The following is a 16000-nucleotide window of genomic DNA, read 5'->3' on the forward strand; positions in this document are numbered from 1 at the left end:
GTCAAGCATTCTGCCTCAGGGCTGTAACCCTAGCCCTTTCTCGTTTCCTTTGACTTTTTTTCTTTGTGTGTGTTGTGTGTGTGTACCAAGTGTGTGTGTGCAGGTGTTTGTGCGGAGGTGAGTGTGACTGTACACGTGTACATGTAGAGGCTAGAGGTGGATGGTGAGTGTCTTCCTCAGTTGCTTTCCACTTTAAAAAAATTATTTATAGACAGTTGTGGTGGAATCCCAGCACTCAGGAGGTAGAGACAGGCAGATCTGTGTGAGTTCGAGGCCAGCCTGGTCTACAGAGCAAGTTCTAGGTCAGCCAAGGCTGTTACTCAGAGAAACCTTGTCATCTCGGGGGAAAATTATTTCTTATAATTATTTTATGCGTGTGTGCATGATACATGACTGCGAGTACACACACACACATCAAGGTGAGCACGTGGAGGTCAGAGGTCATCTCCGTGGAGTCAGTTCGCTTCTGCAGCAGCAAGAGCTATTTCTCCAGCCCCACTTTGGAACAGGGAGTCTCACTGAACCTGGACCTCACTGACATTGGTAGACCACCTGACCACATAGCTCCTGGGGTCTGCTACCTCTGCCCCTCTAGCACTAGGGTTACAGAAGCACACACTGCACCCAGCTTTTATCTGAGTGCCTGGGATCCAGACTCAGGTCCCTGTGCTTACTCACCAGGAACTTTACCGTGTCATGTCCTCAGCCCTCTTACATTTTCTGAGACAGAATCTCACTAAGCTGCCCAGTCAGGCCTTGAACTTGCAATCCTCCTGCCTCAGCCTCTGAATGACTGGGATTATAAACCTTCCCACTATGCTTAGTTAAGAAAGTAGTGTAGCTGGGCAGTGGTGGCGCATGCCTTTAATCCCAGCACTCGGGAGGCAGAGACAGCACTTGGGAGGCAGAGACAGGTGGATCTCTGTGAGTTCAAGGCCAGCCTGGTCTACAAAGCGAGTTCCAGGAAAGGAGCAAAGCTACACAGAAGAAACCCTGTCTCGAAAAACAAAAACAAAACAAAACAAAAACAAAAACAACAACAAAAAAAGAAGTGGGGGGAAACAAAAAAAATAAAGTTGTTTGGGATTTGCGGGACTTATTTTTATTTCTGTGTATGATGCCTTTGGGGGGGGGGTGGGGGGTGCCCATGGAGTGCCCAGAAGAGTGTGTTTAGTCCCCTGGAGATAGGGATTCAGGTACTTGTGAGTGGCCCAACATGGATACTGGGAACTGAACTTGGGGATTCCAGAAGAGCAGGAAGTGCTCCCAACCAGTGAGACATCTTTCCACCAACTGGGCTTTGTTATTGTTGTTGTCTGTTTTGTTGAGTTTCATATTAGGAAAGTAGCTTTAAGAACACCTTCAGGGAGCTGGAGAGATGGCTCAAAGGTTAAAAACACTGGCTGCTCTTCCTAAGGTTCTGAGTTCAATTCCCAGCACCCACACGGTGGCTCACAGCCGTCTATGATGAGCATGCAGGCAGAACACTGTATACATAATAAATAAATCTTTTTTATTATTATTATTTTTATTATTAAAAGGCACCTTCAGTAGATCAGTTTTAGGAGCCAGTGAGCTGGCTCAGTGAGTAAAAGTGTTTGATACAGAAGCCCAACCAACAATCTGAGTTTAATCCCTGGGACCCACCGTGGAAAGAGAACTCACTTCCAAAAGCTTTTCTCCGACCTCTACACTATATGCATGTACACTTGCTTATTCCCCTACACTGTATGCATGCCTGCTTATGTTCTCTCTCTCCCTCAAACACACACACACACACACACACACACACACACACACACACACACATTAATAAAAATTTTAAATTATTTATGTGCATGCCTGGCGCCTGAAGATGACAGAAGAGGATACTAGATCTCCCTGAATTGGAGTTGTAGATGGTTGTGAGCTGCCATGTAGTTGCTGGGAATTGAACCCAGGTCCTCCGGGAAAGCAGCCAGTGCTCCTAACTGCTGAACTATCTCTCCAGCCCCATCTGTGTAGTTTTTGAGACAAGGTCTCATACTGTATCTCTGACTGGCCCAGAATGCATGATGTAGATAAGAATGGTCTTGGCCGGGCAGTGGTGGTGCACACCTTTAATCCCAATACTCAGGAGGCAGAGCCAGGTAGATCTCTGTGAGTTCGAGGCCAGCCTGGTCGACAGAGAAAGATACAGGACAGGCTCTAAAACTACACAGAGAAATCCTGTCTCAAAAAAAAAAAAAAAAAAAGAAAGAAAGAAAGAAAGAAAAGAAAAGGGGAAAATACTGTATGATATAGAACCTCTGGTTAACAATGTGATTTTTTTTTTCTTAATTTTACAGGATGGTTTTTGGAAACTGACACCAGAATTGGGACTTATATTAAAACTTAATGTAAATGCTCTATGCAATTTTCTTGAAGAAAAAGGCATTCGATCTCTAGGTAAGTCACTGTTTTTTCAGTTAATTAAGTCACTCTGTTCCTTCCTTTTTCCAGTCATTTGTAGGCAAACTCCTAATTGTAATAAATTATTTTGTAAACTAGTGCATTCATTTAGTAGTAAGTTACTTTTTTTTGTATGTGGAGCTGAGGATCGAACCCAGGGCCTTGTGCTTGCTAGGCAAGCACTCTACCACTGAGCTAAATCCCCAATCCCTAGTAGTAAGTTACATGTGAATAGAATTAGATTTTTTTTGAGCCCTGACTATTGTGGAACTCTCTATGTAGACCAGGCTGGCTTTGAACTCACAGAGATCTGCTTGCCATTGCTTACCAAGTGCTGGGATCAAAGGTGTACACCACACACTCAGTTACTAGAATTAGGTTTATTAACAATCAATGGAAAGTCATGCCTTTACCAATGATGAGAGTATTACTTAGGCAATTTTATTAGAGTACATGGCATCAACTACTGCAGAACCCCAAATCTGGAAATAGTGACACACACCTGTAATCCTGCAGTTTGGTAAGCTAAGCCAGGTGGACCGTGAGTTTGAGGCTAGTCTGGGCTACATAACAAGATCCTGCCAGTAATAAAACTATCCAAAAGCTCAATTTAACACACTCAATAATTACTTTCTTTACCACAACATATGTATCTATTGGCCAACAGGGACATTCTCTTCCATGTAGTGGTGATTTACCTTGAGACCTTGGCACTTTCTTCTTTATGGCTCTTCCATCCGTAACACATGGCCTTATACTTATTATGTATACAGTGTTCTGCCTGCATGTATGTCTGCAGGCCAGAAGAGGGCACCAGATCTCATTACAGGTTGTTGTGAACCACCATGTGGTTGCTGGGAATTGAACTCAGGACCTCTGGAAGAGCAGTCAGTGCTCTTAACCTCTGAGCCATCTCTCCAGCCCTTGTATGTGTTTATGTATGTATATAGTATATATTAAAGCAAATGGGGTTTTATTAAAGATTTTAAGCATTCTTTCTTTGTGATAGAGTCTCATTATACAGCCCAGGCTGGCTACTAATCTACTACTGAAGCCTCCTACACGTAGGGATTACAGATGCGCACCATCACAATTGACTAAATCTAGTGTTTTAGTTTGTTTTGTTGAAAGTACTAGAGATTGAACTTAGGGTCTCATGTATGGTAGCCAAGCAGTCTACCACTTGAGTTATATTCCAAGCCCTAAAATGAAATGAGCATACTTTTTTTTCTTTTCTTAATTTTTCAAGACAAGGTTTCTCTGTATAACCCTGGGTATCCTTGAACTTGCTCTGTAGACTGGGCTGGTCTCAAAGTCAGAAATCCACCTGCCTTTGCCTCCCAAGTGCTGAGATTAAAGGCATGTGCCACCACTATCACTCTGGCAAATGAGTATTTTTTAATGAGTCTTCTGAAAATGATTTTCAAAATATAACATATGAGTTAGCAAGATGGCACAGTGGCTAAAGGTACTTAATGCTCAAGCCTGACATGCTTCCTAGAGACCATTAAAGGTGAAAGGAAGGAACTGACTCTATAAAAGTTGTCCTCTGATCACCACATGCACACTGTGACATACATGTGACTCTCCCTACATTCTGTATATATACAATTAAAAAATAAGTGAACAGGCCAGGCGGTGGTGGCACATGCCTGTAATCCCAGCACCCAGGAGGCAGAGGCAGGTGGATCTCTGTGAGTTCTAGGCCAGCCTGGTCTACAAAGCGAGTTCCAGGACAGCCTCCAAAGCTACAGAGAAACTCTGTCTCGGAAAATAAATAAATAAACAAATAAATAAATAAAGTGAACAGAGCTGGAGGGATGGGTCACTGGTTTAGAGTATTAAGAGTACTTACTGCTCTTGCAGAGGACCTAAGTTCAGGTCCCAGCATCCACATGGTTGCTCACAACAGCATGTAACCCCTGCTCAATGGCCAGTTCCACTTATGCCTAACTTATACTGTGGTTTGGATTTGTCTGTCACTGATAGGCAGAATGAGTTTGCTCCACTGGTATAGTCAGATATGTCTATTGTTTAAATGCTGTGTTGAGGTTTCCTCCGAGATATTTATAGCAAGAACCTAGAAACTAAGTTCTTCATCATACTCCATGCCTCTCTGGTTACTGAAGACAGCAAGTGGTGGAGAGAGATTCTGGGTACAGATCAGTCTCCAAAGAGCCATCAGGATAATGCGATAGGCGTACATGTTCTGATTGCTCACAATTTCTATTGAAATGAAATGCTAATTAAGGACCTTTAGAATATGTGGAGTTGGGTTTATTGGCTTGCACAACCTAAATGTATTGTCTCATAATTCTGGAATAGTATAGAGTTTTATGATCTATTAATATATCATGATTCAATTGTGGTATAATTCTGTTGGTCCAGAAAGCACTATGTTACTCAGACTGGCCTTGAAATCATGGCAATCCTCCTGCCTTAGGGTCCCAGGTGCTGGGATTAGAGGCATGAGGAAGCACACCTGGCTTATTAGAAGTGTAATTCTTTTTTTTTTTTTTTTTTCTTTTTTTGAGATAGGGTTTCTCTGTGTAGTTTTGTGCCTTTCCTGGAACTTGCTTTGTAGACCAGGCCTGGCTCTGCCTCCCGAGTGCTGGGATTAAAGGCGTGCGCCACCACCGCCCAGCTTGTAATTCTTTAATAGAACTTTACCCTGGCACAATATGAGGCACAGAGTGTATTCCTCACTTCTTTGTTGCTGTGCTTAAAATACCAAAAGCAACTTAAGAAGTTTATCTTGGCTCATGGTTCCAGAGTGTTCCAAGTCCTCCAGTGAGACTCCTTGTCCTAAACCATCCCAAACCTCCCAAACAGCAACACCATCTGGTGACTAAGTGTTCAAATACATGAATGAGCCTAGGGGGACATTTCTATTCAAACCACCACATGAAGTAAAGGAAACCTTTGCTTTCTTAGGTACAAAAGGAAGGGACTGTCTCCTGGACCTGATTGCCACGTTGCTGGTACTGCAGTTTCTTCGTACCAAGTTGGAACAAGAAGGAATGGTCGCCAAATCTCTGATAAAGATGGATGACACCTTCATCTCCAGGTGCTTTAATGTTTTAATAAGAACCTCCCCCCCCACCCCTCGGAGCTGAGGACTGAACCCAGGGCCTTGCGCTTGCTAGGCAAGCACTCTACCACTGAGCTAAATCCCCAACCCCATAATAAGAGACTTTTCAAAGAGTTACAATATAATTGTTGGCCTGTTCCATACAACTGCACAGCCTGGCGCAAGAATATAAATGGGAGCCATGTGCCTATGTCTAAGTATTTAAAGACATGAAGCACAGCTGGGAATGTAGCTCAGTAGAGCACTCACCTAGTGCACAGGGACCTGGGCTCAGTCCTGCTGCCCTGAGCAACTCACAGGCACTGTGTATCAAAGTATCAGCCACTGAAGAGGTTACAGATGGAAGTCATGATTTACAAGCCAGCCCAGGCTACATAGTAGGACCTTGTCCCAAAACAAACAGAAAAACTATCAAACTATTAAATAAAATACATTAGAATATTCTGCCTGGCATAGTGGTGCATGCCTTTAATTTCAGCACTGAGGAGGCAGCGACAGGTGGATCTCTATGAGTTTGAGGCCAGCCTGGTCTACATAGCAAGTTCGAGACAGCCAGAGCTACATAACAAAGAGACTCTGTCTGGACAAAACAAGAATCTTTTATTTTTAGGTTTTCTGCCCACACAATGATAAGTTTCTCTGCTGAAGCAGTAATCTGGGCAGGTTCACTGGTCCCAGAGATTGAGGCCAGAGAAGTTAAGCACTCGGAGTAAGGCTGTGAGATTTTATAGATTGTAGGTGAGAGGTGAAGCTGGTTCTGTGCCCAAGTGTGGTCAAGAGCTGAGCGCTTAGGTGGGGACTTGGGTGGCTGGTGGCATGGGGGGGGAGGGGCTGCAGTAGCCTCCATGAATGTAGAACTGGGCTTTTGTTGCCTGTCCTTTGTTCAGAGACTATATAAGTGGGTGGGGATTGGAGAGCGAGGAAGAGGGGGAGCAGGGAGGAATAGGGTAAGATGAGCTTTCTGGACCATGCGGGGCTGGGTTGTAGGCCCCAACTGGGATTGTTATATTGACAAATACAATCCCATAACCACCTGGATAAGCAGCTCCACACCTCATACAGCACATCATGATGGCCCTTTCCCCAAAGAAAAAAATCCGGAAGATGGAAAAGATCTAGAATCTTTAAATTTGCCCCATAGAACCAACATATTTCTTTCTTTTTTTTTAAAGATTTATTTATTATGTATGTATACAGAAGAGGGCACCAGACCTCATTACAGATGGTTGTGAGCCACCATGTGGGTGCTGGGAATTGAACTCAGGTCCTCTGGAAGAGCAGTCGATGCTCTTAACCACTGAGCCATCTCTCCAGCCTCCAACTTTGAACTTCTAATCTTCCTGTCTCTACCAACTGAGCCACACCCAAATAGATTTTTTGGTAAGAACTTTGTGGTAAGGTAGGTGTGATGGCTTAGTGAGTAATGGTACTTACTGCGTAAGCCTGACATCCTGAGTTCAATTCCCAGATCCACATGGTGGAAGGAGAGAACTGAATCGAAAAAGTTGTCCTTGGACCTCCATACTCACACCATGGCCAGGTGTGCACTTCTAAGATTAACACACACACACACACATACACGTCAGCTTGCCCCATGGACAGCAAGACTAAGTTTCTGAGGATTGAAGAATATTCCAAGACCTGTGTAGGGTACCAGGCATTAGGGTTCCAGAGTAATGTAATAAACAAGCTGGGTGGTGGTGGTGCATGCTCTTTTTTGTTTTGTTTTTTTGTTTTTTTTCAAGACAGGGTTTCTCTGTGTAGCACTGTGCCTTTCGTGGAACTCACTCTGTAGTCCAGGCTGGCCTCGAACTCACAGAAATCCACCTGCTTCTGCCTCCCCAGTGCCAGGATTAAAGGAGTATACCACCACCACCCGGCGGAGTTCCAGAGTAATGTAATAAACAAGCCCGGTGGTGGTAGTGGTGGTGCAAGCTTTTAATCCCAGCGCTTGGGAAGCTGAGGCAGGTGGATCTCTGTGAGTTCAAGGCCAGCCTGGACTACAGAGTGAGTTCCAGGACAGCCAAGGCTACAAACAAACAAACAAAAAAGTTCAAATAAAGCACTTCTTGTTTTTATCTTATTTTTATTATTAAAGCAAACAAACAGGAGGTAATGTTTAGAGTTAGTTTAAGCAAAGACAAGTACAGTAGGGAACACACCTGGTGTTATATCTTATCATCTTTGGTCACGTGAAAAGAGACAAGAATATTCCTCCCAGGCCTTTGCCTTTCCCACAGAGATAACAAGGTCATACATACCAGGGTATTCTTTTCATGTCCTTGTTTTCAAGCTTATCATAGTTTATGCAACTCTTTCCCTACACCCTGATTTCATGGAGGCATTTTCTTAATTACCACTCCTTCCTCTCAGATGACTTTGCTTGTGTCAAGTTGACATTAAACTATTCAGCGTAGCCACCTTGTGGTAAGAACATTCTGCGGGCTGCCCAATACCCAGTGCACAGTAAGTTCACAGCTTTCTTACACAGGCTCCCCCCAACACACCACCATAAATTAAATTACATTTGAAAACTTTGGTAAAGGACTGGGGACGTAGCTCTTTACAGCTGACTCTCGGGTGTTCTCCAAGTATCTGGAACAAGTTGAAAACTCCCAGACAGTGAGTGGACACTGAAAAGGAACAACAGGAAACAAAGAGGCAGGGAAAGGCTGCAGCTGTCTGGGGGGGCGGGGTAGGGGGGGGGTACGACAACTGCTGTGCACAGTGGGAGCTGGGAAGTGAGGCAGGTGAGTCATGCAGAAGTGTACTGAGTACATTCAAAAGCCCCATGCTAGAGGGAGAGAGCTTTATTCAGATTTCAAGAATTGCCTTTATTTAATATCTTCCTTTTTGACAGAATCATTTCATCTGATACAATGTTACAGATTTGGTACCACATTGCCTTTCACATATTCTGGACCAATAGAAACATTTTTTTTTTTAATCTAGGAATATTCCGTGGGCTTCTGAGAACATTAAGAAAGCAAGTGAATGGGCCAGAAGAACAGAAGGGCAGTACCCATCCATCTGCCAGCGGCTCGAGCTGGGTCAAGACTGGGAGTCAGCCACAAAGCAGCTCCTGGGGATCCAGCCCCAAGCCAACAGTTCTCTTCAGCGAATCCTACACTGCAGTCAGGGCTGAACCCGATGAAATTGCATTTTAAACATTTCTCACATTTCTTTTTGTTGTTCTTCAAGACAGGGTTTCTCTATGTAGCCTGACTGTCCTGGAACTCCCTCTGTAGCCCAGGCTAGCCTCAAACTCACAGAGATTCTCCTGCCTCCCGAGTGCTGGGATTAAAGGCATGCGCCACTACCCCCTGGCTACCTTTCTCAGATTTCTATGTAGAAAACAATCAAATAGATGACATGTAATTGGTTTTGGTTTTTTGTTTTGAGTGTAGCTATCAGCCCCTTTAAAATACAATAAATGGATGTAGGATTGATGAACCATTTTAACAATAAAAACTGTAACATTACAAACTGTCTCAATGTCCTTGGGAGGGGTTCGCTGGGTCTTCACCCAGGAGTCCAGTGGGAGGCTAACAGATCGAGCAGTAAAGGAAGGAGTTGGTCTTTGGTTAGTAGTTGTGTTCTAGGCCGGTGCCTGTTTCAGGGGCCCTGCCTGTTAGTTACTATGTGGTGCTGTGTTCTTCATTAAGTGGCGCCGTTTACTGTGCAAGAAAAGCCACGAGGTACAGCAGAGCCCTCTATAAGAGCTTATTAGCCAAAACTACACAGAAATCCTGTCTTGACAAAACAAAAACAAACAAAAGGTTTATTAGGGGAAAGACAACTTAGGCCTATGTAAGATTGTGCAGGGAGAGAGAGGATGAAGAGGGGAGGAGTCTGTGACCGATTTTTATGGCTTCCCCTGCACATGTGCATATGGGCTTACATAGTTACACATGCTCAGAGATTATGTGACCACGCAGCCCACAGATTACATAGGACAGAAAGCCCTAGAATGACTAAACATCTTGCCTGGCTACTGGACAGCATATGTGTCATCACATAGCTGGGGTAGTGGCCAGGAATTCCAACACTGGTCACCAGTGGGTATGACTTGATGCACATTTCCTCTTATGGCATCATAAGCAATTCTTCCATGGATTTGGGTTTGTTATCACATTCTAAAACTCAACAAGCCAAAGGTCATCTAAAGCTTCTGCTATTTCACCTCCTAGGTCTTGAATTTTACTTTAGGATTATGATCCACATTGAGTTACATTTTTTTATTGTTACATTTGGATTGACTATGAAATGTCCCTCATAGGCTTGTTAATCCCACTGATCAAGAATAAGATCACTACCACAGTTTAAAGCCAAATTTGAAGCAAGCTTTAATTAAATACTGGTCAGGTGAATGGGCTCCGGCCAGGTCCATACCCAGGTTCCCAGGAAATGGCCTAGAACTTAAGAAGGAAAACCCATAATTCATTGCATTTCCCCTCAGGTCCAATCAGGGGCAATTTCCTGCCTATGCACCTCCTGCTCACGTGTGATCGAGCACATCGGTGCAGATGGGGCAGACAAGTTGTGTAGTGGGTGAGTGAAAACGTGGCTTGTTATCTCCCAATAACAATAGCCTCCAGTGCTGTCTTTTTATTTGATCTTTGCTGCCTTTTAAGCCATGGCTGTCCGAATCAGCAACTGCAACTCCACTGCTACCAGCAGCGGTTAGGCCACAAGGGCTGTAGCTGAAGGAAAAAATCAGTTCCCTCTTGCAAAGCTACGAAGAGAACTTAGTTAAATCTCTGTCCCTCTAAAGAACTCAAGATTCAAAGGTTAAGGTGGAACCTGCTCTTCAGAGAGGCTGAATAGCAAGTAGCTCACCTCTTTTCCTCGCTCTCCACCTCCAAAAAGCCCTCAAGCTTCTCCTCACCCCTCCCTACAAACACTTCCCCACCTGGCTCCTCCCACTTCCTGTCAGCTAGTTGCTGACTCAGCCTCCTGACTGCGGGTGAATTTTATTTAATCAAACACATCTTTGAATCATTAAACAAATGTTCCAGAGCATAAACAAAAGTAACACACCTTAAAATAATATTCTCCAACACTCCAGCATTTCAGGAATTATCTGTCCTTGGGCAAGGGGCTTGCCCATCAGAGGCATTTTTGTTGTATGGATTTCTGTGGCATAGTAATTAAAATGTAACTTTGGCTCTCACAGGCTCCCATACTGGGAGCTTGGTTGTCAACAGGTGAGCCTTTGGGAAATGATTGCATTCTGGGGGCTCTGACCTAATCACTGGAGTAATCCCTTGATGGATTTCTCATATGATGCCCTTGTTGGAAAATGCTGTGAAGCAAGAGGCAGGGCTTGGTTGAAAGAAGAAGACTGATAGAGGTGTACCTTTGAAGGACATATCATCTCTCATTCTTGCTCTCACTCTCCACTTCCTATCTGCCAGGAGGTAAACCCGCTTTACCTCTGCCACATACTTTCTGATAGGTATCCCCGGTAGTGGGTTTCTCCTCCAATGCAGTAAGCCAAATCGAGCTGAACTCAAAAGTAAAGGACCAGGTTTAATCTGAGCAAAGCACTCCCAGGTGACTCAGGAAAGAAAGCAGGAGAGAAATCAAATACCCTGTAGGGTCGGGGGGCTTAAATACTCTGTAGGCTCTGTAGGCATGGTCTTCAGCTTTGGGGGAGGAGCCTGGGTTTTTGGTAGTTCAAATTAAGGAAAATTGGCAAGACAAGCCACGCTAAGACCGGTTATTTATAATTAAGAATAAGCCTCCGTGTGTGATTTATTTTGGGAGCTGGGTGGCAGGCCCCCCAAAAGAGTAAAAAACAACCAACAACACAAAGTAAACCACCACTTTAAGTAGAAAACAGAAACCAAGCTGGGACAGATCTTAGTATCAAGGTGATGGCTGAATCACCACATAGGAATCATTTAAGTAGCTTGAAGCACAGAAGTTTGGCTATCTCTCTTTAGTTGGAAAGGGCCTAAAAGGTGTAAGAATTACAAAAGAGAAATTACTGGGGTTGGGGATTTAGCTCAGTGGTAAAGCGCTTGCCTAGCAAGTGCAAGGCCCTGGGTTCAGTCCTCAGCTCAAAAAGAGAAATTACTATAAGTAATTGGAAACGTCTTAAACAACGGGTCAAAAATAAACCTTAAAAAAAAAAAAAGATTTATTTATTATTACTATGAATACAGAAGAGGGCGCCAGATCTCATTACAGAGGGTTGTGAGCCACCATGTGGTTGCTGGGAATTGAACTCAGGACCTCTGGAAGAGCAGACCTCTGAGCCATCTCTCCAGCCCCAAACTTTTTTCCTTTACCAGTTCCCCTAAGGTATTTGTCATAGTCAGGGCAAAGTTAGCACTCCTGCTCCAGACATTCCTTGGCGAGGTCTTTGCCTAAAGCCCCTGTGCAAACACTTAAAAAATAAATCCAGTCTTGTGGGTATTGAGACTTCTCGTTCTCTTCATCAATATTTACCTAAAGCCTGGGGCTGTCTCTCATTCAAGCGGTTCAGGATTTCCGTTCCCACTGCACTTTGCCTCCTTTCCCAGTGACTTCTACTGGACTAGCCTGTCATGGCAGAACGGGACTCCCTTTCAGTGGGAATCTAAGAAGAACAACAACACAATTATGCAAATAAGGAAGTTGGAAGCACTTCCAAAGTCACGAGTCCCCAAGATAGGGAAGCTGTCATTATTTGGACTGGGGAGACATAGTCAGGGGGTGGAGCCATCAGCACCCGCGTGTACTAGGAGTATGCTGTGGAAGCGACGCTTGGGCTCTTCCCTGGCTGATGATTTGGGGTGGATGAATGGATGGATGAGTTAAGGCACTTACTGTACTTACCATCCAAGACTTAAGTTCCGTCTCCAGAGCCCACAGGCAGATGGAACTAAGAAAGTAATACACAGTCAGCCTGAGGCCTCACAAATACCGTTGCGACACACACAACAGTAATAATAATAAATAAAAAACATGAAATTCATCTGTAGTGTTCATACTGTTTCATAAGCGTGTCATCTTTCTAAGACATATATAAAGTTATTTACACATGAAACACCCCAAGCGAAGATAAGGCACAGTGGTGCACCTGTAATCCTAGCACTTGGAAACTGAAAGCAGGAGAATTACCATGAGTTTAGGCTATGAAGTAAGTTGTTCCCAGTCAGTTTGAACTACATAGCAAGACCCTGTCTCAAAGGCAAAGGAGTAAATCAATTAGCATGCTTATATGTTTTTATAAATATGCACGTCTCTTTCGGTTTTTGTCCTGTAATGTGAAGAAACAGTGTTAACTGCCTCATTGGAAAGTTCACATTCTGGATTCAACAGTCCCACCCCCTTTCTTTTTCCTTGTTTTTTGTTTTGTTTTTTGAGACAGGGTTTCTCTGTGTAGCTTTGTGCCTTTCGTGGAACTCACTCTGTAGTCCAGGCTGGTCTCAAACTCACAGAGATCCACCTGCCTCTGCCTCCCCAGTGCCGGGGATTAAAGGCGTGCGCCACCGCCACCGCCACCACCACCACCACCACCACCACCTGGCTCTCGTTTTTTTGTTATGTTTTGTTTTGTTTTGTTTTTTTGAGACAAGGTTTCTCTGTGTAGCTTTGGAGCCTGTCCTGGAACTCGCTTGGTAGACCAGGCTGGTCTCAAACTCACAGAGATCCACGCACCTCTGCCTCCTGAGTGCTGGGAAAAGGAGTGTGCAACCACCGCTCAGCCTACCCCCTTTCATTTTACATGTGGGGATATTTTGCTTGCACGTGTGCTGTAGGAATTTAGCAGAGTCACTATATTGGGGTAGATATTAGAACCGAACAGCTGTCTTTTAGAAGTACTTTGACCTTAAAGAATCCTTGTGGAAAACAGTGATTGTTTCCCATGATTTGTAAAATTGTTTTGCTGAAGGGCCATTGCAACCATCCCATGACTGGTCACAAGATGCCTCAGGCACATCTGAGGCTCTCGTATTATTGTGTATTGCAAACAATGCCATAATAAAGGACTAGAGTCATGGGGCATGTGGTGCTCTTCTTTAGTAAGACATGTAAATTAGATTAGGGACCTTGGTATGAGGAAACACTTGGTGTAACAAACTGTTCGGGTTTCAGTCGATCAGGGAAGCTGGCCCTCCCAGCTGCCACCTAGGCCTTAAAATTTCATCTTGGGAATGCCTTCTTTCTTCTTTCTACATGGTGCACCCTGACACATGTATGCCCATAGACCACATGAGTGCCCTCGTGCCCTCAGAGACCAGTCGAGGACATCAGATTATTAACTCTGGTGTGAGGTCCAGCAAAAGTTCCAGTCTCTTTGAGCCGAAGAGATTTTTTTTTATCTCTCTCTCTCTTTTTTTTTTTTTCTGAGACAGGGTTTCTCTATGTAGCTTTGCGCCTTTCCTGGAACTCGCTCTGTAGACCAGGCTGGCCTCAAACTCACAGAGATCCGCCTGACTCTGCCTCCCGAGTGCTGGGAATAAAGTGCGCCACCACCGCCTGGCGAGATTTTTTTATCTTAATGCATTGCCAAAAAACAAAAAGTTTCCCTTTTTGAGAGCCTCGAACCTCCCAAGTGCCACCACCGCCCATCTCTGGCCTCCATTCTTTATCTTTCTTTCTTTCTTTTTTTTTTTGAGATTTATTATTTTTATGTCTGTTTTGCCTGAATGTATGTCTGTATGAGGGTTGCCAGATTCCCCTGGACCTGGAGTTACAGTTGTGAGCTGCCCTGTAGGTGCTGGGAGTTGAACTCAGGACCTCTGGAAGAGCGGCCAGTGCTCTTAACCGCCAAGCCATCTCTCCAGCACCCACTCCGTTCTTTATCTTTAAACGTTACTCACTGAAACGATTCATCTCTCGAGGCTATATTTAATTGATTCGATCACTGGCACCCTATAAGCCAGCCGAACTATACGTAATAATTCTTGGGCAGCCATTCCGCGCAGGCAGGTCTCGTTAACACGGAGGGGCCCTTCGCAGAACCCTCGAGGTCTCGCACCTAGGAAAATGGACGCTCCAGTCAGCCAACAGCACGACTGCTCAGGTAGAGGGCCTCCCCAGCACCCAGGAGACACACTAGGACCGCCCTCCGCTCTCTCCTCCGGCGACCCCTTCCGCTCTTCCCCGAGGTAGCGTTCTTCCGCCCTTCGACCCGCCCATCCACTTCCCGTGGGCCCCTCGGGGAGGGGGCAGAGGGACGCCTTTTCGTGATTGGTTACTCTGTGTGTCGATCCGGGGCTCGGAGCCCACAATTGGCTGGCTTCCCTCACGGTCCGAGTCACGCCGCTGTAGCGGGTCGAGGCGGGGCGGCCGGCGCGCGGAGCGGTCTCGCTGTGCGTCTCCGGCGGTTTTTCGCGTCGGTTTGCAGCGCGTCTGTGATGGCGGCGGCGGCGGCTGAGGAAAGCCCGAGTGTGGCCGCGCTAGCCATGTCCGTTCCCGACAGCACTGGCGGGTCTCCCGAGGCCGAAGGAGGAGTCGGAGCAGCGGGCGAAGAGAAGGACGCAGCCACTCAGGGAACGGAGGTCGTTGGGGATAGCGAGGAGGATGGGGACGACGTGTTCGAGGTGGAGAAGATCCTGGACATGAAGTGCGAGGGAGTATGTGGGGGCTGCGCGGCGGGGACGCGGCCGCAGGGCCGGGGCGGGGACGGCGGGGACGGCGGGGGAGCCTCGGAGTGGGGTACGTGTCGGAAGGGACCCTGGCCGCCCCCGTGCGGGACGGATGCTCAGGGAAGTTTCCCGTGTTGTTTTGGCAGGCGGGACGAGGCGGTGGCACGTAACGTTGAGACTCGTAGGGCGCAGGACAGCTGGCGGAGGGACTTAGGTTGCCTCCAGCCTTGGGGTATGCCTCCAGCCTTGGGGTATGCGTACGGTCAGGGCCGTTGTTGCTCTCCGTTAGGAAGGGCTGGTGGAAATGATACGCGTTGTCACAGGTCCGCCCTCCACACCGTTGTCCCGATAGTTTCTAAAAGTAGAAAATGCTCGGTGCCTTCAATTCAGGAATTCCTATTCGTCTTCGCAATAAAACCCCTATCACACCGAGGGGTTGGGACTGTAAATAAACGGTTTCGAAACCTGGGTGTCATCCCCTTCTCCTCTGAGCGTTCATGATTGTAACCCAGAGATGTAGAGTAAGGTTGAAAGGAGAATCTTGTCTGCTTGAGCGCTTGGCATCTTCCTTGCTGGGAATCTTGTTCCCAGGAGAAATTCTTACTCTGTTCTTCCAGGTCTCGGGGCCCATCTGTTTGTGATGCCTTTCTTCCCCGTTCCTTTTCCCGAATCCTGCAGAACAGATTGCTTTCTCATTTCTGGCCTTATGCTCTGTGGATTGTCTTTTATCTTTATATCTGTCTTGTTTGCTCTGGATTTGGGGCCCTTTTAATCTGGGGTTGTGGCTTTTATTAATGTTTGAATCATTGATATTTAGTCCAGTAACAGCATTTGCCAGTTTTTTTTTTTTCTCTGATACTGAGGACTGAACTCAGGGTCTCATTAATGCTAGGCA

The 16000-nt window shown here is 45.6% G+C and overlaps 2 protein-coding genes and 1 long non-coding RNA gene across 3 annotated transcripts in view; 2 read left to right on the top strand and 1 right to left on the bottom strand.

Moving 5' to 3' along the window:
• Parp4 (poly(ADP-ribose) polymerase family member 4) overlaps positions 1–8730 on the top strand; it is a 90979-nt gene extending 82249 nt beyond the window's left edge. The window contains exons 35-37 of the mRNA XM_036198507.1: positions 2328–2427; positions 5365–5497; positions 8474–8730. Of these exons, the coding sequence (XP_036054400.1) occupies positions 2328–2427; positions 5365–5497; positions 8474–8666 (426 nt within the window). The 3' untranslated portion in view covers positions 8667–8730. The remainder of the gene's footprint in view (positions 1–2327; positions 2428–5364; positions 5498–8473) is intronic.
• Positions 8731–11768: 3038 nt separating this feature from the next.
• On the bottom strand, positions 11769–14612 carry LOC118591375. Its single transcript, XR_004945923.1, has 3 exons — positions 14496–14612; positions 12347–12392; positions 11769–12107 (listed from the first exon to the last, which is right to left on the bottom strand). It is a non-coding gene; the product is annotated as an uncharacterized LOC118591375 (long non-coding RNA).
• A 165-nt stretch (positions 14613–14777) lies between these two features.
• The window catches only part of Mphosph8 (M-phase phosphoprotein 8), a 33158-nt gene continuing 31935 nt past the window's right edge, over positions 14778–16000 (top strand). The window contains exon 1 of the mRNA XM_036200068.1: positions 14778–15093. Coding sequence (XP_036055961.1) covers positions 14875–15093 — 219 coding nt within the window. The 5' untranslated portion in view covers positions 14778–14874. The remainder of the gene's footprint in view (positions 15094–16000) is intronic.

Source organism: Onychomys torridus, chromosome 9 (assembly GCF_903995425.1).
Source record: "Onychomys torridus chromosome 9, mOncTor1.1, whole genome shotgun sequence".
NCBI classification, from domain to species: domain Eukaryota; kingdom Metazoa; phylum Chordata; class Mammalia; order Rodentia; family Cricetidae; genus Onychomys; species Onychomys torridus.